Raw genomic sequence first — 25,465 nt, 5'->3', positions numbered from 1 at the left:
AACTTCAGGAAATACCGATCCTAACTGATTCAATCTCTCCTCAAACTCATTCGTGGAATCAACTTGGCAAAAGTTCACTGCAATCCCTCCATAGCAAAAAGATACCGAAACTACACACAATATTGCAGGTGTGGCGTCACCAATGCTCTGTATGATAGCAGCAAAGATATCCAACATACAATTTGCTGCCTGTTGCACCTGCGTGCTTACTTTCATGACTGGTGCAGGACACCCAGGTCTTGCTGAATATTCTCCTTTTGTCAATTTAGTTATTCAAATCATCATCTTGAGTCAATTTCTTAACTTGCTTGTGAGTAGGGGAGAAGGTTGGCAGGAATGGTGTTTTTTCCCCACTTTCTCACCTCAAACATACAGCGATCTTTGTTCGTGACATATCTGACATGTTTCATTGTCAGTCCTTTTGAAAAGTGGAGTGGGGTGCTGAAAGTTGACCCCCCAACCCTATGACCCCATCTCATCCAGATTCCTTTGGTCTAAGGCAGTAATTTTCAAGGGGGCCTGATGAAGGGCTGATCCTGATGAAGGGCTTTTGCCCGAAACGTCAATTTTCCTGCTCCTCTGATGCTGTCTGACCAGCTGTGCTTTTCCAGCACCGGTCTAACCTAAACAATGGCAGTAATTTTCAGCCATTACTTAGTTAAGTAGTCCTGTGAAATTCTGGATGTAGGTTTGCTCACTGAGCTGGAAGGTTCATTTCCAGATGTTTCGTCACCCTACTAGGTAACATGTTCAGTGGGCCTCCGGTCGAAGCACTGCTGATGATTCTTGCTTTCTATTTGTATGTTTGGTTGGTGATGTCATTTCCTGTTCTTTTTCTCAGGGGGTGGTAGATGGGGTCTAACTCAATGTGTTTGGAATGCCATGCTTCTAGGAATTCTCGTGCGTGTCTCTGTTTGGCTCATCCTAGGATGGATGTGTTGTCTCAGTCGAAGTGGTGTCCTTCCTTATCTGTATGAAAGAATACTAGTGAGAGAGGGTCATGTCATTTTGTTGCTAGTTGACATTCGTGTATCCTTGTGGCTAGTTTTCTGTCTGTTTGTCCAATGTAGTGTTTGTTCTTGCACAGTATTTTGTGAATGACATTAATTTTGCTTATTGTCTGTACAGGGTCTTTCGAGTTCATTAGCTGCTGTTTTAGTGTATTGGTGGGTTTGTGGGTGACCATGATGCCAGATAGTGTAACAAAACATCTGGAAATGAACCTTCCAGCTCAGCGAGCAAACCTACATCCAGAGGCTCAACCTGAGCTACAAATCTTCTCAAAACTCGCTAATTGTGAAATTCCGTGGAATGCAACTCTGTCTCTATTCCTCTCACACCACTTTTATATAGAGTCATAGAGATGGAAATAGACCCTTTGGTCCAACCCATCCATGTCGACCAGATATCCCAACCCAATCTAGTCCCACCCGGCCCATATCCCTCCAAAACCTTTCTATTCATATAACCACCACTTCCTCTGGCAGTTCATTCCATGCACGTACCATCCTCTGTGTGAAAAGGTTGCCCCTTAAGTCACTTTTATATCTTTCCCCTCTCACCCTAAACCTATGCCCTCTAGTACTGGACTCCCCGACCCAAAGGAAAAGAATTTGTCTATTTACCCTATCCATGCCCCTCATAATTTTATAAACCTCTATAAGGTCACCCCTCAGCCTCCGATGCTGCAGGGAAAACAGCCCCAGCCTGTTCAGCCTCTCCCTATAGCTCAAATCCTTCAACCCTAGCAACATCCTTGTAAATCTTTTGTGAACCCTTTCAAGTTTCAGACGTCTTTCCGAAGGGAAAGAGACCAGAATTGCACGCAATATTCCAACAGTGGCCTAACCAATGTCCTGTACAGCAGCAACATGACCTCCCAATTCCTCTACTCAATACTCTGACCAATAAAGAAAAGCATGCCAAATGCCGACTTCACTATCCTATCTACCTGCAACTCCACTTTCAAGGAGTTATGAACCTGCACTTCAAGGTGTCTTTGTTCAGCAACACTCCCTGGGACCTTACCATTAAGTGTATAAGTCCTGCTAAGATTTGCTTTCCCAAAATGCAGTACCTCCCAATTTTCTGAATTAAACTCCATCTGCCACTTCTCAGCCCATTGGCCCATCTGGTCAAGATCCTGTTATAATCTGAGGTATCCCTTTTCACTGTCCACTACACCCCCAATTTTGGTGTCATCTGCAAACTTACTAACTGTACCTGTTATGCTCACATCCAAATTATTTATGTAAATGACAAAAAGTAGAAGACCCAGCACCAATCCTTGTGGCACTCCACTGGACACAGGCCTCCAGTCTGGAAAAACAACCCTCCACCACCACCCTCTGTCTTCTACCTTTCAACCAGTTCTGTATCCAAATGGCTAGTTCTCCCTGTATTCCATGAGATCTAACCTTGCTAATCAGTCTCCCATTAGGAACCTTGTCTCACGCCTTACTGTAGTCCATTTCGATCACATCTACTGCTCTGCCCTCATAGATCCTCTTTGTTACTACTTCAAAAATCTCAATCAAGTTTGTGAGACATGATTTCCCCTGCACAAAGCCATGTTGACTACCCCTAATCAGTCCTTGCCTTTCCAAATGCATGTACATCCTGTCCTTCAGGATTCCATTCCCTCCAACAACTTGCCCACCACTGACGTAAGGCTCACTGGTCTGTAGTTCCCTGGCTTGTCCTTACCACCCTTCTTAATGAGTGGCACCACATTAGCCAACCTCCAGTCTTCCGGCACCTCACCTGTGACTATCAATGATACAGATATCTCAGAAAGAGGCCCAGCAATCACTTCTCTAGCTTTCCACAGAGTTCTAGGGTATAGCTGATCAGGTCCTGAGGATTTATCCACTTTTATGCGTTCCAAGACATCCAGCACTTGCTCCTCTGTAATATGGACATTTTGCAAGGTGCCACCATCTATTTCCCTACAGTCTATATCTTCCACATCCTTTTCCACAGTAAGTATTTTGCAAAATACTCATTTAGTATCTTCCCCCATTTTCTGTGGCTCCACACAAAGGCCGCCTTTGTGGTGAATTCTCCGTTCGGTGTTCTCTGTACCATCACGTCTAGGAATGGGAGTTGTTGTCCTTTTCTTCCTCTCTAGTGAATTGGATTCCTGTGAGTGTGGCGATTCAGTAGAGAGGAAGAAAAGGACAACCAACTCCCATTCCTAGACGTGATGGTATAGAGAACACCGAACGGAGAATTCACCACAAAGGTATACAGGAAAGCCACACACTCAGACCAAGTCCTGAACTACGAAAGCAACCACCCCAACACACACAAAAGAAGTTGCATCAAGACATTATTCAAAAGAGCCACAACACACTGCAGTACACCAGAACTGCAAAAAGAGGAAGAAGAACACCTATACAATGTATTCGCCAAAAACGGATACCCATGCAATTTCATCAACAGATGCCTAAAGGAAAGACAACGGAACGAGGACATGCCGCAACCCAAAGGACTAGCCACACTACCATACATCAAGAGCATTTCCGAACTGACAGCCAGACTACTGCAACCACTAGGACTCATAACAGCACACAAACCAACAGCCACTCTCAGACAACAACTCACCAGAACGAAGGACCCGATACCCAGCATGAGCAAAACCAATGTAGTGTACAAAATCCCATGCAAGGACTGCACAAAACACTACATAGGACAAACAGGAAGATAGCTAACGATCCGCGTCCATGAACGCCAACTAGCCACGAAATGACACGACCAGCTATCCTTAGTAGCCACACACGCAGATGACAAGCAACATGAATTCGACTAGGGACAACACTACCATTATAAGACAAGCCAAACAGAGAACAGCCAGGGAATTCCTAGAGGCATGGGACTTATCCACAGATTCAATCAATAAGCACATCGACCTGGACCCAATATACCGACCACTGCAGCGGACAGCTGGAACTGACAGCCTGAAGCAGCAGATTCAAACCACTACAAATGGCGGAGGAAAGATCACAGAAGCGCTTCACAGGAGGCTCCCAAGCACTGAGGATGTCACCTAGACAGGGGACAAAACGTCTGCAACACAAATTCCCAGCTCGGTGAACAGAACCACAACAGCTTAAGGGAGTCCACATGTTTAAGATGAGAGGGGAAAGATTTAAAAATGGGCCTGAGGAACAACTTATTTCGCACAGAAGGTGGTGCATGTGCGGCATGAATTGCCAGAGGGAATGTTGGTGGTGGGTACAATTGCAGCATTTAAAAGGCATCTGGATGGTTACATGAATTGGAACGATTTAGAGGGAATGGGCCAAATGCTGGCAAAAGGGACAAGATCAGTTTAGGAAATCTGGTAGGCAAGCACGAGGTGGAACAAAGGGTCTGTTTCTCTGACTGTATGACTATTTTCGATATGTTTCATTAAGTAAATAATGTGTAAGATATCTAGTCTATCTGCATTTCTGGTATTTCTGTGACCCTGTTGTGAAATGATAGCAGCAACAACATGGGCTGACTCATGTTCTTGAGGTAATCGAGGCGACTCCTGTTCAGTAATACAAATGTACAGATGTTCAAGACTAGACCTCAAAGCTGAAGCCCCTATTTGGGACCTAAGTAATGAAAAATATTTTGAACTATAAAATACACTTTTGAGCAAGATCAAAATTGGCTCAATTCCTGAGTGAAAACTTTAATTAAAGGCAAACTGCAAATTGAATTGGCACCCATTTTCAGCCTGCTCTAACAGTTTTGTTTTAAGATAACCTTGAAGACGTTACATGTATATCTTGTTTGTCTGTTGGTGAAATGTAATCTTTTGCAACTTCACAGAAAAATGAGAGTCGTCCACTCACCCAAATCCAGTATATTGCATGGCCTGATCATGGTGTTCCTGACGATTCGAGTGATTTTCTGAAGTTTGTGTTGCTTGTTCGAGAAACGCGGGTTGGCAAAGATGAACCAGTTGTTGTACACTGCAGGTACATGTAGTTTATCTGCTATAAACAAACATACAGTGATAAATGGAAGAACTTAATGTGGTCAGAACCTAACTGAGAAATTGGGTCAAAAACATAAATTGCTAGAGAACATCGACAGGTATGGCAGCATCTGTGCTTCACATTTAGAGTCCAGTCACCCTTCTTCAGAACTGTTCTGTAAAAGGGTCCCTGGATTCGAAACATTAACTTTGTTTGTTTTCCACAGATCCTGCTGAGTTTATCAAACAATTTATGTTCTTGTTTCAGATGTCCAGCATCCGCAATTCCTTGTTTAGTGAGAAATTGGGATGCTTCCAGAGAAGAGAAACAAACATTTTTAAAGCACCTATGAATTATTTTTCTACAGTTGGTAACTTTTAAATGTAGACTGCTTAAAATCATATGCTAAACAAGAGCTTACTACAGATCATATTTGAGCATTTTTTGTTCCACCCAATAACAGTGACTTACCATTGAAATATCTGAAGATTTTAATTGATTTAAATGCTAAGTTTGTCTCTGGAAAATGCTGATTATAATCCATTGTTATTGTCTTGTCACCAACATGATAGATATGTTAATTCAAAAAATAATTATTGATCTCTGCATAGTGTTTGCTTTTTGGGTCAACAAATCCGAGTTTAAGCTTGACATGAGCAAAAATACTTGTTTTATTTTTCTTTCTGGAGAAGTTTCACTTAAGAAGTTTTCCTACCTAATTTGGAACTGAGCTATATTGATATGTAGAATCTGACCTTTGCTTGCTAGTCTGTCCTGAGGAAGCTGATCAGCCATAACAATAGTCAGGAGGCTATATCTGGACTAAACTGTGGGGGAAGGATGTTGCCCAAGTCTGTCTTCCTGAAGCAGTGACTGTAGCTGGAACACTGCACAAGTGTCAAGTGAGGTCAGGATCAAGTAGAATCAGAGAATCTCTACAGTGTGCAAACAGACCATTTAGCCCAACAAGTCCACAGCGACCCTTCGAAGAGTATCCCACTGAGACCCATTCCCTACCCAATTGCTCTACATCCCCCTAACAAATGCACCTAGCCTGCACATCCTGAACACTGTGGGAAGTTTAGCACGGTCAATTCACCGAGCCTGCACATCTTTAGACTCTGGGACAAAACCAGAGCACCCAGAGGAAACCCATGCAGACATGGGGAAAATGTGTAAACTCCACACAGTCGCCCCAGGCTGGACTCGAATCTGGCTCACTGGTACTGTGAGGCAACAGTGCTAACCACTGAGCCACTGTGCTAATATGATGATAGCCAATACAACAGTGGAGGATGATTTTCATGTTTGGCTTAACTAGGTAGGTACTCAAAATAGTAAGCACTTGCTGAATTATTTGGGATGAGAGTGGCAAAACCTGATGTGGGAATCCACAGGGATGGGACCAAGATGTTCAGAGGTGAATTTACAATACCAGATTTGATAATATTCTTGAAATTGGTTAGGAAGTGAGATTTATTTAATCCAATTATGGTTCACAATTATTTAATTGAAGACAGTTTTTCAACCAAAATAATAAGGGAGGTGGGAAACAGAACTTGTCTGGCCAGTCTCCTAAGATAAGAATTTTGCAGTTACAGATGTTGCATCCATACAAATAATTAGCTGCACTACTGACATATTTCTGAATGAGACTAATGTTTTTCTTCTAAATGTTTACTGTGGAAATTCAGAATTTGTTGTTACTCTGACCATCTACCACACGAGACACTACAGGAAAAATGAACAAAGCAAGTGTGGCTATAGCAGATGGATTCAAAATTGTTTAAGGCAGTTCCTCAGTGATTGAAATAGTAATCGATTCTGGCATCAGTTTGGTTCACTTTGTTCTTAGATGATTTGGATATGCCTCACCTTATTTAAAATGTGCAGACATTCAAAAATAAGATGCATTGCAAATTATTGAGAATATCAAAGGAAGCTGTATGGTGGTGATGAGAATAAATTAAATGGCCATAAATGTTGCAGATGAATATATCAGTGAATGTGGGTGATATATTGTTACGTGGGTGAGCATGCGATTTGAGAATTCAGGTTCACTAGATCTCAAAATTAGAACATCTAATGGATGGGCTTTTAAAGCAAGTGAAAGATTAGATTATCAATGTAAAAGTCATAACAAGGTAAGAGTTAGAAGCTGGAGTAAGCCCTTTTGAGCTTGCTTTGTTATTCAGTAGGACTATTGCTGATCATCTACCTTCTTGCATTCCATATATCCCTTTAAGGTCAATAAATTGTTAACTGCTGTCTTGAACATACTCAGCAGCTCTCTGGCGTGAAGAACTCCAAAGACTTGTTATCTTTTAAGTAAAGAAATTTCTCCTGAATTCAGTCTCTCCATCATTTTCTCAAGGGTAGTTTAGAGATGGTCAACAAACACTCGCATCCTCTAGAAATAATCAGACAAATGGAGAGATCATCCAAGATCCTTGGAACAACAGTTAGTACCTTGTGTAGCTTTGAACTCTTCCATAGTAAGGGCGTTAAACTAATAGGTCTGCAATGCCACTTCACTAAGATGATGCCTTTGAAATCATAAAGACAGGAAACAATGGAGATCGATTGAATGTAGGATATTTAAGGTGGAAAATCAGAAGACCATTTTTTTTTAAGAGAGTAAGTGAGGATGCTGACTCCAGTACACCTTGCTCATATGTAATTATGTTTTACGTGGGTAAAGTTACCATAATCTGTTCTCTGATTAGAAAAAGACATGGCTAGTGAGGAGTTTAACCTAAAGGTCACCACGCCTCAGGCAAGGTTGGAAAAGCAGGACCTTCATGATGACCTCAGCTGATGCAAGCATCGGTCACACCTATTGGCATCACCAACTCCCCAGCAACTGAGCTAACAATCCACCAAATTATATTTTACAGTGCTGGGATAGGTCGGACAGGAGTTCTCATTACTATGGAGACAGCAATGTGTCTAATTGAATGCAATCAGCCAGTGTATCCATTGGATATTGTACGAACAATGCGAGACCAGAGAGCCATGATGATTCAAACACCAGTGAGTATTGATCGCTTTCACTTGTCATCACAGTTGTATGCACTGAGCTATTAAATTCAGGAACCAGATGTTTTGTTCTTCATTTCTAGTTGAGTTAGTGCATTGCAGAAACTGAGTACTTCACACAGTTTTGTATCTGGATGAAGATTTTTTTTATTCATAGGGTGCAGACATCACTGGCTAGGCCAGCATTTATTGCCCATACCTATTTGCCCAGGGTGCTGTTAAAAGTCAACTAAATTGCAGTGTCTGGAGTCAATGTAGGCCCGACCAGGTAAGGATGGCAGATTTCTTCCCTAAAGGACATTAGTGATCTAGATGGGTTTTTGTCTAACAATTGACAATGGATTCATGGTCATCATTAGACTCTTAATTCCAGATTTTTATTGCATTCAAAGTCCACCATCAGCCATGGTGGGATTTGAACCCAAGTCCCAGAACATTATCTGGGTCTCTGGATTAACAAAATCACGACTTAAATTTTAATGCAGAGCATGATATTGAACAACGCAAGAATCATACTCATTGACTACAGTTCACCCTTCAACACTATTATCCCCTCAAGACTGATTACTAAACTTAGTGATCTCGGACTAAGCCCCACTCTCTGCAACTGGATCCTCAGAATCCTGACCCACAGGCCAGAATCAGTGAACATTGGGGACAATGTTTCATCCTCATTAACACTCAAAACTGGAGCCCCCCCCCCCCCCCCACCCAGGGGTGCATACACAGCCCCCTACTGTACTCTTTGTATACCCATGACTGCGTTGCCAAATACCAGACTAATGCCATTTACAGGTTTGCTGATGACACCACCATAGTCAGTCGAATCTCAGATGGTGACAAAACAGACGGGAGATGGAAAACCAGGAAAAATGGTGCACTGAGAACAACCTAGCTCTCAATGCTGGCAAAACCAAGAAACTCATTATTGACTTTCGGCGAGATGTTATTCATGCCCCCCAACACATTAACGACGCAGAGGTGGAACAAGTGGAGAGTGCTCATCCACAACAAGCTTTCTTGGACTCTTCATGTGGACACACTGGTTACAAAGGCCCAACAACATCTCTTCTTCCTCAGGCAGCTGAGGAAATTTGGCATGATGGTGAATACCCTTGCCAATTTCTATAGGTACACCATGGAGAGCATTCTGTCTGGATGTATCACTACATGGTATGGGAACTGTACCATTCAAGATCGGAGACGGTTACAGAGAGTGGTCAACTTGCCCCAGACAATCAGTAAGGCCAACTTTCCATCTATAGAATCCATCTACCAAGCCAGCTGTCAAGGAAAGACCGCCAGCATTCTCAAAGATCCATGCCACCCTGGCAATGTTTTTCTTCAACCTTGACCTTTGGGGAGAAGGGACAGATGCCTGAACACACGCACTGGCCAGTTTCGCAACAGTTTCTACCCTACTGTTGCTTAAATACTGAATGGACTCTCAAATGTTTAGCATTCGCCTGTACCTGTGTTTTTGTTTTTGCCACTCTTTACTTATTATTTACTTATCTATGCTACTTAACTATATGACCTGCCTGTATTGCTCACAAGACAAAGCTTATCACTTTGCCTCGGTACACGTGACAATAAATTCAATTCAATAGGGATTGAAACGGTATCTGTTGTTTACAACTTGTATTGACAGTTGGATTCTCCTGATTATGTCATTTGTAATCTTCATTTAGTTCGGATAAACTGTGCACTTCCCTTGGTTAGAATACAATTCTGCTTATTATCCTTTCTTGCAATTTTCCTCTGAACGCCCATTTGTATTTCCTCTTTTCCCTTTGAGTAATGGTATAGCTTTTCATTACTCCATCCTGTATAGATAGGTTTAATAGCCATTTTTTAGCCTCAAACCTTTAGTCACCTCCACTCCCCCCGCAACCAAACTATAGCATAGTATTGTGGAACACTGATACATTGCAGAGCCACTTGTTCATTAATGTTGAGTTGCTTTGCACTATTACAATCATTGCACTCAGTGCTCCAGAACGTTCTCACCCTGTTTCATTTATGAGGGCTAGGGCATGAGCCTACAGAAATAAGTGACAGATGCATAGATCACCCAAGTACCCACTTGGCAAGCCTGAGGCTGTACTCTGATAAAGCTACTCCTCCTAGGCATGATTTGGAGATGCCAGTGTTGGACTGGGGTGTACAAAGTTAAAAATCTCTCAACACCAGGTTATAGTTCAACAGGTTTAATTGGAAGCACACTAGCTTTCGGAGCGTCGCTCCTTCATCAGGACTATCACCTGATGAAGGAGCGACGCTCCAAAAGCTAGTGTGCTTCCAATTAAACCTGTTGGACTATAACCTGGTGTTGTGTGATTTTTAACCTCCAAGGCAGGTGATATAGCCGAAGACAATGTGTCCTTGATCTGTGGCAACCTACAATTTTCATTGCAAAGCAATCCTTGGGTAGAAAATTAGGAGATAAAAGGTAATTATGCTTTTAAACTGCCATCCTAATTTCATCTTGCAAGTGGAAATTTTAGAGGGATCCTGTCTCATTCAGAGATCTGAAGAATAATTTTCTTTAGTTTGAAGATCATTATTGATTTTTGGACAGTCACTTTATTTAATGAAGTTATTTGATGGACCATTTTATTTGAAAAGACTTAGCAAATCCAGTTCTCATCCTGTTTTCAAATCCCTTGGTTTCACCCCTTCCTATCTCTGCAACCTCTTCTATAATCACACATTGCTCCTAAATTTCATTTTCTCACAAGACCATTTATTCCTTGGAGTGCACTTTTGTCAACTCTATACCAGAGCAGTAGCGGCTTTGTTCAATTTTTAAAACTTTTATTAATGTTTAAGGATTGCTGAAACTTTTTTTGTGGTTGTATAAACCCTCATATTGTAGGAGCATGGAACCAAGGTTTAGCTTTCAGTAAGTGATCACACTTCTTACTGTGATTCTTGAAATGTCGTACTGAAAAAGCAGATGATTAATATATTCTCCCCACATGGGTAATTTAGCAAAGCATTGAATTATAAATAGCATTTGCCTTTTAGTTTTATTCTTTATGTTTGTATCGAGACTACTGTGAACGGTTTTGGTCTCCTTAGTCTGCAAGACACAAGCAGTTCAGAAAAGGCTCCCTAATGTGCTTTAGGGCAAGGAAACTCAATATGCAGGTGGACTGGATAAATAATGTTGCCAGTGGATCCAAAGAAAGGGAATTCATGGAATGCTTACAGGATGGCTTTTTGGAACAGCTTGTCATGGAGCCCACAAGGGAGCAGGCTATTCTGGACCAAGTGCTTTGCAATGAACCAGACTTTATAAAAGATCTTAAAGTAAGGGAACCCTTGGGAAGCAGCGATCATAATATGGTAGAGTTCAGTCTGGAGTTTGAAAGAGAGAAGGCAAAATCGGATGTAATGGTGTTACAGTTAAATAAAGGTAATTATGAGGGCATGAGAGAGGAACTGACAAAGATAGACTGGAAGCAGAGGCTTGCGGGGAAGACAGTAGAGCAAAAATGGCAGGAGTTTGTGGGTATAATTGAGGACACTGTACAGAGGTTCATCCCCAAGAAAAGAAAGATTATCCAGGGAGGGGTTAGACAGCCATGGCTGACAAAGGAAGTCAGGAAATGTGTTAAAGAAAAAGAGAGATCCTATAAAGTGGCCAAGAGCACTGGGAAATCAGAAGATTGGGAAGGCTACAAAAACAAACAGAGGATAACAAAGAGAGTAATAAGAAAGGAGAGGATCAAATATGAAGGTAGGCTAGCCAGTAATATTAGAAACGATAGTAAAAGTTTCTTTCAATACATAAGAAACAAATGACAGACAAAAGTAGACATTGGGCCACTTCAGACTGATGCTGGAAGCCTAGTGATGGGAGATATGGAAATGGCAGGAGAACTTAACAAGTACTTTGCGTCAGTTTTCACAGTGGAAGACATGAGTAATATCCCAACAATTAAAGGAAGTCAGGAAGCTGAGTTGAATATGGTTGTCATTACAAAAGAGAGAGTGCTAGAAAAGCTAAAAAGTCTTAAAATTGATAAATCTCCTGGCCCCAATGGGATACATCCTAGAGTTCTGAGAGAGATGGCTGAAGAAATAGTGGAGGCATTGGTTGAGATCTTTCAAGAGTCACTGGAGTCACGGAAAGTCCCGGATGATTGGAAGATCGCTGTTGTAACCCCATTGTTCAAGAAAGGATCAAGACAAAAGATGGAAAGTTATAGGCCAATTAGCCTAACCTCGGTTGTTGGTAAAATTCTAGAATCCATCATTAAGGATGAGGTTTCTAAATTCCTAGAAGAGTCTGATTAGAACAAGTCAACATGGATTTAGTAAGGGGAGGTCATGCCTGACAAACCTGTTGGTATTCTTTGAAGAGGTGACAAGTAGGTTAGACCAGGGAAACCCAGTGGATGTCGTCTATCTAGAGTTCCAAAAGGCCTTTGATAAGGTGCCACACGGGAGGCTGCTGAGCAAGGTGAGGGCCCATGGTGTTCGAGGTGAGCTACTGGGATGGATTGAGGATTGGTTGTCTGACAGAAGGCAGAGAGTTGGGATAAAAAGGTTCTTTTTCAGAATGGCAGCCGGTGACGAGCGGTGTCTCGCAGGGGTTCAGTGTTGGGGCCACAGCTGTTCGCATTATATATTAATGATCTCGATGAAGGGACTGGGGAAATTCTAGCAAAGTTTGCAGATGATACGAAGTTAGGTGGACAGGCAGGTAGTACTGAGGAAGTGAGGAGGCTGCAGAAGGATCTAGACAGCTTGGGAGAGTGGTCCAGGAAATGGCTGATGGAATTCAACGTGAACAAATGCGAGGTCTTGCACTTTGGCAAAAAGAATAAAAGCACAGACCACTTTCTAAACGGTGAGAAAATTCGTAAAGCCAAAGTACAAAGGGATCTGGGAGTGCTAGTCGAGGATTCTCTAAAGGTCAATATGCAGGTTGAGTCTGTGATTAAGAAAGCGAATGCAATGTTGTCACTTATCTCAAGAGGGTTGGAATATAAAAGCACCATTGTGCTACTGAGACTTTATAAAGCTCTGGTTAGGCCCCATTTGGAGTACTGTGTCCAGGAAATGGCTGATGGTCCCCACACCTCAGATAGGACATACTGGCACTGGAATGTGTCCAGCGGAGATTCACACGGATGATCCCTAGAATGGTAGGTCTAACATATAAGGAACGGCTGAGGATCCTGGGATTGTATTCATTGGAGTTTAGAAGATTAAGGGGAGACTTAATAGAGACGTACAAGGTAATACATGGCTTGGAAAGGGTGGATGCTAGGAAATTGTTTCCGTTAGGTGAGGAGACTAGGACCCGTGGACACAGCCTTAGAATTAGAGGGGGTAAATTCAGAACAGAAATGCGGAGACATTTCTTCAGCCAGAGAGTGGTGGGCCTGTGGAATTCATTGCCGCAGAGTGCAGTGGAGGCCGGGACACTAGATGTTTTCAAGGCAGAGATTGATAGTTTCTTGTTGTCTCGGGGAATTAAGGGCTACGGGGAGAATGCGGGTAAGTGGAGTTGAAGTGCCCATCAGTCATGATTGAATGGTGGAGTGGAGTCGATGGGCCGAATGGCCTTACTTCCACTCCTATATCTTATGGTCTTATGGAAACCTGTCCTTAACTGATCTGGCTTGAATGTGACCTGGTAATAGATATAGACCTAATCTCCCAAAGTTTCTTCAACAGAAAAACGCTACATCGCAGGAATCTGTCAATTATGTTTCTTTCTGTTCTTTTTCATGGGATGTGTGTATCCCTGGCAAGGCCCTAACATTTGCTGTGCAACTTTGACTACCTCTGAACTCAGCGGCTTACTAGGTCATTTCAAAGGACCGTTAAGATTTGCTACCATTGCTGTAGGTCTGGAATCACATTGGCCAGGCAAAAAATAGACAGAAATCCTTCCCTAAAGTGACTCAAATGGGTTATTATGACAATCCAGTGGCCTCATTATGATAATCCAATGGCCTCATGGTCACCATGACTGAGGCCAGACTATTATTCTAGCTTTTTTAAGTTAAATTTCAGTTTCCCAGTTGTATTCATTGGATTTGAACTAGATTTTGAACTTGTGTCTCAAAGTCATTGTTCCAGGGTTGTATATTGAAGGTTTTAAAAAAAAGCCACTGTCCTACTCTCCCTTAATGGAACTCCAGACAGAGCTGAAGTAAACATGATATTTGTATATTATCCTTTCAGGAAAAAAGATTAAAATCTGAAAGGAATTTTCCTCTTCCACTTTGTCCACGTCAAGAAAAAAATACTTGATATACATAATGGAGGGAATTAGTCTGATTAAACATTTCTCACTTACAACAGTCAATGTGTTGTTGCTCCCAATAATGCTTTCAAGGTTGAGAGTTACAGAACTGACTGAGAGCTATTCTAGAGAGAAGGACTCAGCAGTTCTCATCTGGAACCAATCCGAGTTGCTGGTTTTTGATGGAAAGGGAAAGAATTATTGAATTAACTGTGCTGTTATAGAGTGGAATGTTCTTTTCTAAATTAGTTTCTAACACAAGTCAACATTCATGTTGAAAGTTAAGGTGGGTGAGACTGCCACCTGGTGATCTGTCGGCTGTATGCACATACTAGCCACTACAACTCTTAATTTTGCCAGGATTGTAGTTGTTTGCTAGATTTTAGAACTATTTCTGACACTAGTGCACGATTTCTCATTTATTATAAATTGTGTTAGTTTCAATGTGCAAGAATGTGGAACCATTCTTTACAGTAATTTGCAAAGAGCCCAAAAGGAGTATTCTTTTGAATAACCCAAGCCAAGCACCAGTACATAATTAGCACATGAATGAATTGGACTGTCTGCCTGTCATCAATAAAAGGCCAGGGTGGTATTTTAAAAGTCAAACCATCACGTAGAAACCAAGAGAACTGAAGAATTTAACAATGGCATGATTTTTTAGTGCTTTTATTGTTGATAAAATGTCTGAAGGCCATCACTGATGTCTAGGCAATGACAAGCATGAAAGCAAAGAAATAGAGGAGGGCCAATTGACGGTTTGCTCAGAGGGATACATTTTTTTAAGGAGAATCTTAAAGGGGGAGAAGCAGCAGGAGGTGCAGTGGTTTGGATAAGAAATTGCAGAACATTTGTTGGAGTTCTTGAAAGAAGTAATATGCTGTGGATAAAGCAAAAGTGAGAGGATATACAATATTTGGACTTCAAGAAGGCATTTGATGAGGTGCTACTTCAAAGGTTATTGCAAAAAATAAAAGCTAATGGTACAGACGTAAGGTTGGCATAAATTGATGATTGGCCTGGAAACAAGCAGAAATGGATCATCTGGTTGGCAAGATGTGACAAATGGTGAGTACAGAGATCAGTGCTTGAGGCTCATCTTCTATAAATTAGTTGGTTGGACGTAGTAAGTTGTGAAGAGGATGTAATGAAGCTGAAAAGTGACATATGCAGATTAAGTCAGTGGCAAATATCTGTCAAATGGCATATGCTGTGAAGTTGACAATTTTGGCAGTCAGAATAGCAAAGGTATATGATCTAACTGGTAAGAAATTGCAGAGAACAAAGATGCAAAAGGATCTGGGTGCCCTGTCGCCTGAATCACAAGTGGTTAGTGTGCAGATGCAGTAAATAATTAAGACTATGAAAAGAGTTCAAAGAAAGTTCACGATACTAAAACCTGGACTGTTTTGTGAAGAAGGGTTGAACAGGCTAAACTTGTCCCCACTGGAGTTCCAAAGATTAAGAGGTGACTCCATTGAAAAATCTGTTACTCAAGAAGGGAGTAAGGGATAAATCAGGAAACTACAGGCCAGTCTGTCCAACCTAAATTGTGGAAAAACTATTGGAAGCAATTTTGAGGGGCAAAATTAATCTGCACTTGGAGACCCAGCAAGTAATCAAGAATAGTCAGCCTGGCTTTGTTAAGGGAACCTTTGCTGTTTGTGATAAAAACAAACAATTTAGATTTGAATGTAGGAAGGTTGATCAGTCACTTTGACAGATGATACAAAAATTGGTGGGGTAGTAAGTAGTGAGGAGGTTAGCATGAGATTATAGGAGGATGTAGATGGCCTGGTCAGATGGATCGGCAAATGGAATTCAATCTGTCTTAGTGTGAGGTGATGCTCATCGGCAGGACAAACAAGGTCAGTGAATGCACAATAGGATCTTGGGACGCATCAAGCTTCAGAGTGACCTTGGTGTGCGTGACCATCAGTCCTTTAATGTAGCAGGACATGGTAAATTGGTTGGGGCTAAGAAAGCCTCAGGGGAGACGGTGACCTTGTGGCATTATCGCATGACTATTAATCCAGAGACCTGGGTAATGTTTTGGGAATCCGGGCTTGTATCTTGTAATGGCAGATGGTGGAATTTAGATTTTAAATTCCAGAATTAAGAGACTAATGACGACCATGAAATTGTTGGTGATTGTCATCTGGTTCACTAATGTCCTCCAGGGAGGGACACTGGCATCCTTACCTGGTCTGCCCCACATGTGACTACAGATCTGGAGTAATGCGATCGACTCTTTGCTGCCCTGTGGGCCAGTTTAAGATGGGCAGTCAATGCTGTTCCACCTAGCATTGCCCAAATCCTTTGAATTTTTTATTTAAAAGTGGGATACTTACCTTTATTAGCTGAGGCAAAAAGTTTCAGAGCTGAGACATTATGTTGGAACTATAAAAAGCTGGTTGGACAACAACTAGAGTATTGTGTGCAGTTCTGGAATTGACATTATTGGAGAAATGTGTTTGCACTGGAAACGATGCACAAGAGATTTACCAGGATGTTGCCTGGGCTGGAGGTTTTACTGTGAAGAGAATTTGGTTAGACAGGTTGATTTCCTTGGAACAGAGGAGACTGACAGAGAATCTATAAAGAATGGAAAGAAGCCATTTGGCCCATCGAATCCACACCGACCCACTGAAGAACATCCCATCGACTCGTAGCCCCCACCACCACAAACCCCCCCCCCCCCCCCCCACAAAACCACCACCACTACAACCCTACATTTCCCATGGCTAATCCATCTCATCTACACATCCCTGATAGTATGGGCAATTTAGCATGGTCAATCCACCTAACTTGCACATCTTGGACTATGGGATGAAACCAGCAATATATAACGTTATGAGGGGCATGGACAGCAAGAAACCTTTCCCTTTGGAGGAGGATCAGTAACCATGGAGCATAAATTTAAGGTTAGGGACTAGCATTTAGAAGGGACTTTAGTAAGAATGTTCCCACCCAGAGGGTGGTGGAAAACTGGAACTCCCTGCCTGTAAGAGTGGTAGAGACAGAAGCCCCCAACAATTAAGAAGTATTTGAATGTGCACTTGCGATGCTAGGACATTGAACTCTGTGGACCAATTGCTGGAAAATCCAATGTTAATTGTTCATGACTGGCATAGACTCTTCAGGCTGAAGGGTCCTTTTCTCTACAGGAGACCATTATGACTGTCATACAAGATGAGGGGTCTTGACAGAATAGGTATGGAAAAGATGTTATTCTCTTGTGAGAAAATTTATAACTCGGAATTACCCTTTAAAAATAAGGGATTTCCCATTCAACACAAAGCTGAGGAGAAACTTTTACTGTCCTTAAAAGACAGTGGAAGCAGATCCAGCCTCACTTGCCTCTTAAACCCTTGCTATTCATACACCCATCTATATGCCTTTTAAGTGTTGTAATTCTATCAGCCTCCACCACTTTCTCTGGCAGCTCATTCCATGCATGCACTACACTGCGTAAAAAAAAACCTTGTCTATTTACCCTATCCATGCCCCTCATGATTTTATAAATGTCTATAAGGTCACCCCTCAGCTTCCGACACTCCAGGGAAAATAGCTCCAGTCTGTACAGCGTCTCCCTTTAGCTCAAACCTTCCAACACTGGCCACATCCTTGTAAATCTTTTCTGAACCCTTTCAAATTTAACAACATCTTCCCCATAGCAGGGAGACCGGATTGAATTCAGTATTCCAAAAATGGCCTAACTAATGTCCTGTACAGCTGCAATGTGACCTCCCAACTCCCTACGCTCAGTGCACTGACCAATAAAGCAAAGCATACTAAACGTCGCCTTCACTATCCTATCTACCTATGACTCCACTTTCAAGGAAGATCTCTTTGTTCAGTAATACTTCTCAGCACCTTACAATTAAATGTATAAGTCCTGCCCTGATTTGTCTTTCCAAACTGCAGCACCTCACAGTTAGCTAAATTAAACTGCATCTGCCACTTCTCTGCCCATTGGCCCATCTGATCATGATCCCATTGTACTCTAAGGTAACCTTTGCTGTCCACCACATATCCAATTTTGGTGTCATCTGCAAACCCACTAACTGTACCTCCTATTTTCAAATACAAATCATTTATATAAATGATGAAAATCTTATTATAAGCAAAGAAAAATCAACCCTTTTCCTAGTGATGTATGAGTCCTATTATTAATGCTTTAATTTCTTGCTTGCAAACTTGTCAGTTGAGTGTTACCTTTTGATAACTCTCCATGCATTCACCAGATGTGATTATCTCCATCTTTTCCTAAGACAGACAAGTTAACTCGGTATCTTTTTTTTCCCAAGACTATAAGATACAAGAGCAGGAGTAGGCCATTCAGACAGTGGGTCTGCTCTACTGTTCATTTAGATCTTGCCTTTTCCCCATAACCCTTGATTCCTTTACTGATTTAAAAACTTGTCAAAACTAACTTCACCCTCAAGCGCTGCTTATAAAAATAAAATCTTTTTTCCAACCTGAATTAAAATTACAAATGAAAGCTGTCGTTCTGCTGGCACAGATCAAGAATTCCCCTTATTTGAAAACCAATGAGTTTTTCGGTCCACTATAGTCCGTTCAGTCCATTTGTGCCCTTTGGGGGAAAAAACTGGACCTATGGACATGCTGAGTTTGGCCCTTTGGGGGAGAAAGAAACTTGACTTTTAGGTCAGTTCGGCCAGGTGAAGTTATTTTCCAAAAGGCCTGAACACAACATGCCTACAGGTCCTGTCGGTCCACTTTTGAAAAGACCTTCATTTTTTAGGTCTTCTCCGTTTTTGGGCGTACAGAAAATGATACCCAACCTGTACAACCTTTCCTTCTAAACTTTACCTGCAGGTGGCCTTGACCATCTGTTTCTTTGTAAGTCAAAAACTTAACTTACTAAATTATTTCACAGGTAGCTGAGGAGTGATTTAATTCGTCACATGCTTTCTTGAAAAGACTCTCTTTAGCTCTCTCTTCCAAATGATTTTCTGATTTTATGTTTAATTCAAGTCATCTTCACAGAACTAAAACCAAAAACCCATTGATCTCTGCTTTAGAATTCAAATTTCCAAATTATATGATCAACCCTGCTGTGTCCACCTTGCCAGTTGAAGTCCCGAAATAGACAATTAAAATGCACTTTACAACCTTATTCCTCAATACTAGGAATAACTCTCAGCTACCTTCATCCCAGCCCCACCCCCCTCTCAGTTATCTCTCCACTCTGCAGGCACCCTGCCTCTATTCCTGATGAAGGGCTTTTGCCCAAAACATCGATTTTCCTGCTCCTCGGATGCTGCCTGACCTGCTATGCCTTTCCAGCATCACTCTAATCTAGACTATGAGGAGAGATTGACTAGGTTAGGATTATTTTTGCTGGAATTAAAATGAGCTGGGGGGAATCTCAGAGACTTATAAAATTCTAACAGGACGAGAAAGGGCAGATGCAGGGAGGATGTTTCCAATGGTGGGTGTGTCCAGAACTAGGGCTCGCAGTCTGAGGTAGACCATTTAAGACTGAGATGAGGAGATATTTCTTAGTGAAAGAATGGTGAGCCTGTGGAATTCATTACCACAAGGAGTAATTAATGCCAAAATGTTGAGTGTATTCAAGAGGCAGTTAGATATAGCGTTTGAGGCAACTGAAATCAAAGGGTTTGGGGAGAAAACAGGATTACGCTATTGAGTTTGACGATCAGCCATGATCATGATGAATGGTAGAGCAGGCTTGAAGGGCCGAATGGCCCCTCCTGTTCCTGTCTTCTATGTTTCTATGTTTAACAATTTTCCAACCAGCAGACAAGGCCCCCAATGTCTCAAGAAGACTTCACTCATTTTGTGCAAAGCTACCAATTGTGGAAATCTCATCTTGAACAATAAAAAAACAAAATTTTCGATTAAATAGGTTTCATTCTGTTAAATGTAAAATTATTGAAAATAAGCAACTGAACTTTCCTTTTTTCCTTCCCACAGAGTCAATACAAGTTTGTTTGTGAAGCTATTATGAGGGTGTACGAAGAAGGCATTGTGAAACCATTGCAGTCAACACTGTACAATTAGCTGAAGGATAAGGTCCTTGCTTATTGTTGAAACTGATTTGCTGGGTACATTTACAGTGTCATAACGTGCTTGAACAACATGCTGACCTGATATGAATTTGAGGATTGAAGATGGCAAACTGGAGCATGGACAATGAGAACCTAAGCACTGTTGCACTTTATGTTCAAAAAGAAGTAGTTTCCGCTTATGTGATCATACTGACGGCAATTATAATGAACACAGTTGCCCTAATTTCTGAAATGCCATGTCCTCTGCTCCGGTTTTGTTCAGGGATATCGTCGGCTTTTGGATTCCGCTGTAGTGCCAAAAGGAGAACTACCTACATGATTTTTCCCTCACCTGCCCATGAATTTGTCCTCTTCCTGGCTGGTTTAACTAAGGGAATTTATTCAGAAGGACCACCTTCAATGTTATACATTTTCTGTTCATGATCTGACTTGACCATCTTTACTTGACCGTTTAGAGGAATCCATGAACTTGAAAATGTGTGCTGCAGTGGAATTATTGTTTCTTTTTATTAACAAGTGTTCGCGCTGCCTTTGACTAATGTGCATATAAAAGTCTCATCTCTAGATTGTGTTCATTAATGTAGATTATAATAAAAATTAAGATTCAGTGAGCACTTATTAGTCAAATTGACCCAAATTGTCTCACTTTCAAATTTCGATGTGCAGCTTTTTAACTTATGATGAAACTACAGCAGTCACTCAATGCATATTCTCCTCTGTTCCTGATCAAAAATCTTAGCTTTTTTTCTGCACTTATGTGCCAATATTCCTATATTAGAAATAATTTTATATATATATATATAGATATAAATAAATAACTTTAGAGAAAAAAATTCTCTGAGTTTCAACCAACAGTAACATTTATGGTGAGTTTTGGGCTTCACTGATGAAGCAGTGGAGCCCAAAATGTAAATAACTCTATTAGGAAATTTAGCCTTAACCACCCGTTTCCTAGCAGGATATTAGAATCTGGGTGCTGTTTACTGATTACACGTCTCACATTGGCTAGGACAATCTACTCCAAAGACTTGAGTTCATATCCAGTCCAGGTGGTGAAATCTTACTCTACTGTTGTCTTTAAGGCCACCAAAAATATTAAGTTCTCTTTCTCCACAGGTTTGATCCTGCAGTGTTATGGGGAAAGGTGTGTGCCTACAATTTTCCTTTCATATAATTATTTTTTAGGCACTTGGTGATGGGTGCTCACCTCCCCTATCGTGCCACGTATAAGCTTGCCTTATACCATTTTAATTTTACTTCAGTTATCAGCACTAGATTTGTACCCAAAGAACTGCACAAGAGAGGTGCTGTAGGGTAATTTTTATAGTAAGACACTAAGTCAAAGTACTGGAAGAGACAAAGCACAAATAGAAGCTGGTAAAATAAACAATATCTGACTTGTGAAATGCTGATGGATGTTGCAGTTTTGCTAGTCAGTATCCCAGCAATCACTTGCAGAGCTTTTGGCACCATTGATTAGTAACAGTACACATAATTTAATTGCCTGCATCCTGATCGTGGCTTTTTTTTTAAGAAAAAGGCACTTTTGGATAAAGAAATTATTGATATTGTCACGCACAGGAAATAGCGAAATATACCGTTTATGAACGATCAAAATGAAACTTTGAAAAAATACAGAAATGCTAGGTTAGGTAGGATGTGAAAGAGCTGTGCAAAGTTTTTGTTTTATTTTAACACGCCACTACTTTTCTCATACTTAAATTTTGCACATATTTTTGTTTCAAAAACCTTTATGGCGTAAAGTAAGAAGTAGGACACTTAATTTTTTTTAAATGATGAATGAATATATTTTTGACTCTGCAGGATCCAGAGGAGATTGAGACCTCTGAAAGCATGCACTCAATGAACAGTATGAATCCCATTGCAAACAAACTTTTGCCAGAGAATAAAAATGGATGAGTGACTGTTTAATTTATCCTTGTCTAAATATCTGCACATCTGTACTCGTGTGTAATAACGTGTTGTACCCTGTGCAGCTGTAAATAATGCTGTCGAGTTGAATGCCATTCATACCATCAGCGAAATGCAATCCCATTCATCTGGTCAGGATTGGTGAAACAAATAAGCAATTGGGATGGTGAGAACAAAGGGTTAAGCTACGCACAACCAATAATTGGTAGTAACAAGCCTCATTTACTACTTTTATTTCCTTTGGTCTCCTTGGTTGTGTATAACTGCAGTGTTATTTTTTTACTAGATATACCATGAGTAAGGAGGCATGTGAATTGATCCATTTTATTCTGTCATGCTGTATGATGAACATGAATGTATCTATCAACCATGCAAAATTGCAAGCGGTAGAGTAATGACTGTTGGATTTTAAGGATAAATATTTTTCATACCATTTGTATAAAAAAAAATTTAAAAGTTTGTAACATTTCCATTAAAAAAATTTGCAGGTTAAAATGTGTTTAAATTGTAAATAAGAGCAATACTATTGAGACTGTCTGTTCAGTGCCAATTCACAATGTAGAGGTTGATTTCTCTATTGCTTACTGACTGTAATCATACAGGTTTAGTGTTTGGATTGTTTTCCATATTGTTTAGAAATTTGGAAGTAATTTGCAAATTTCCATTTCTGAAATAATTACAGGCACTTTATATTACAATATACTACTGACTGAATTATCAAGTGATTTGATTTCATACATAGACGCTAAGCCTAAATGTCTTTGCTTTGTGTATGGAGCTTATAAGAATGCACACTGGTTGATTTGATTTATCTTTGAATTGGGCTGTTAGATCTAAGGAGGAGTGTCTGGCTGAGCTATTATCTTCACTTAAATATTTGATACTGAACAGTGATGGTTTGTAATGTTAAGACTGTACCAATGTCCAAATTCTAGGATTAGCTCAATATTGGAAAATTTCAGTGTGGTTTGAAAACTTTTTGACATGTTACCATAATTTGGGGACTGCATTTCCCTCCAGCCAATATTCATCACCAAGCTTTCTGCTCAAAATCACCATCTGGTTTCTACACTTAAATTCTAAATACTGTTAACTACAGCTGTAGATCAGGCCATTTGATTGGGCACAAGGTTATTGTATGTTTTTAAAAAGAATACAGTATATTGCAGAACTAATCTAAATTTTAGGTAGTATTGATGTTTTTAGTAGCAAAACTTCTAAGAGTATTGCATCTTAGCAAAGCTGGATTTATGAAAAGAGGTTTTCTTAATTTGCCTGGGCTCCTGCATATAAAGTAAGAAATTAACGGGTAGGAAGGGAATCTCCAGTGCAGAGTTTAAAATGAACAAGCGTTTTGCCAGTGTGGGCAATATATTTACTCAAGTGGGCTATTTGAGTTTGATTAATTTGAGAATTGTGTATTTCAAAATTGCTCTTAGGGCTTCTAGTTAAAAGGTTTTAAACCATACTAAAGAATAACATGTGTTGAATATATGCCTTAGGAATGGGTTAAGTAAATGATTGAGGACAGCTTTTCCCATTGTGACAGATGGTATAGAATAAAGTTTGAGTCATTCCTCCTGTTGTACTTACAATTTCCACAATTCACTGTAAAGTATCTGGAAGGGGAAAGAATGCTTTCTGGGGCTGTTTGGATCTCATAAATCGATAATTAACTAATCTGCTGTAATTATGTTCAATCTTTTCTCTTTAAAAAAATTGTAATTAGAAAACTGCAGGAGAGCCAATATGATAAAAGCTGCAGATTATTAATGTTGCAATAAGTGTCAATTGTTGGCTTTTATTTCCAAAGTGAAAGTGAAACCTTGTGCCTGATCCTGCAATCTGGACTGTACATATTATAGTTATTCAGAAAAAAATTCTAATTGCAATTTTATGATCCATTTTAATTTGAGTTTTTTTGCTTTCAAACTGCCTATAAGTACAGTTGGTACTGCATATATTTAATGAAAAGCACAAAGTGCTCGAAATTTCAGGTGAGACAGTATTTCTGGAGAGAGAAAAGTTTCCAAACACAACTCAATTACTAAATGTCAATTCTGACAATAGGTCACCAATTTGAAACTTCACCTGTTTCTCTCCAAATATACTGACCTGCTGAATGTTTCCAGCATTTTCTGTTTTTATTTCCGATTTCTGGCACCCGTGGTATTTACTTTTTAATCCAGGTATGCTTGTTTTCCTATTCATTGGCTTTTTTTTTGTTACCTTCACTGAATTTTATCGACACTGGAAAGATGTGACAAGGAGTTAAGCTTTTGCAGTTTCTTACTGTATGCTTTAAGAAGGCCTTATTCATTTCAAATTTCAAAAAATAGTTAATAGCGTCTTTGATAACCAGCAAGTAAAATCTAGCTTTTTAGAATATCAGCAGGTAAAGGATTGATTGATATACTACCAACATCAGAAAGTGATCAGTCACTTGGAATTGGGTTGGGGGGGGTTAGGGATTTAGAATTTTTTATGTCTGACTCACTCCCTTCTAAATTTTTGTGGATATAATTTAATTTGACTTGACAAGAATTGTCTTGTTTGGGTACGAACTTAATAGTTTATTTGTGACTCTTAATTGCTCTGTTACAAAAATAAAGAAAATGTGCTTAGTAATTTAAAGTGTACCACCCGTGAGTTTATTTTTGGAGGTGCAGCTGTAACTATATGTAATTAAATTTAATAACTTTGTAATTTTTTTCTCTATTAAATTTTAAGTTTTAGCTGGTACTTGGATTTTTTGATTCAAGAAATATTCTTCTGTACATTTTAATGAGGTTTGATTGAGTCCTGTACATAGTGACCCAGTTGCTGCATGTACAGTTAACCTTCTGCTTTGTTTATAATAGTAAAACTTGGTTTTTAACAGCAATCTGTGTTTTTGTTTTGCTATTTATTTCAGCTGACTAAAACATGGCTATTCTCTTATTTCTGCATAATGGAGAATCTGAGGATGAGAAGAAGAACTGGGATATGCTTTTGCGACAATGTAGGGTCTGTTTTAAATTGAATTGCCAAAAGCAAGGCATGACCAGAATTCTTCTTTTTGATTTTGTACAAGGAATCTGATCAGGAAGGACCTTAGTTATTTAAGGAAGAATCCTGGTTAAGGGACAATTTTGTGAGGAAGTTATAACTGACCTTTGTTCTTGTTTTTGTAAAGTCATTTTCAAATTGCAAAT

General features: G+C 40.2%; 1 protein-coding gene across 2 annotated transcripts in view; it reads left to right on the top strand.

Moving 5' to 3' along the window:
• The window catches only part of ptpn4a (protein tyrosine phosphatase non-receptor type 4a), a 355,125-nt gene extending 329,982 nt beyond the window's left edge, over positions 1-25,143 (top strand). The window contains exons 25-27 of one of the 2 annotated variants that reach the window (XM_072579890.1): positions 4,825-4,973; positions 7,871-8,006; positions 20,245-25,143. In XM_072579890.1, coding sequence (XP_072435991.1) covers positions 4,825-4,973; positions 7,871-8,006; positions 20,245-20,331 — 372 coding nt within the window. In that variant the 3' untranslated portion in view covers positions 20,332-25,143. Of the gene's footprint in view, positions 1-4,824; positions 4,974-7,870; positions 8,007-8,807; positions 9,794-20,244 lie in introns of those variants that run through there. The other variant, XM_072579891.1, reaches the window with a different exon arrangement.
• Positions 25,144-25,465: the final 322 nt, after the last annotated feature.

This window comes from Chiloscyllium punctatum, chromosome 10 (genome assembly GCF_047496795.1).
Source record: "Chiloscyllium punctatum isolate Juve2018m chromosome 10, sChiPun1.3, whole genome shotgun sequence".
Taxonomy (NCBI): Eukaryota; Metazoa; Chordata; class Chondrichthyes; order Orectolobiformes; family Hemiscylliidae; genus Chiloscyllium; species Chiloscyllium punctatum.
This window is presented reverse-complemented; position numbering and strand designations above follow the sequence as displayed.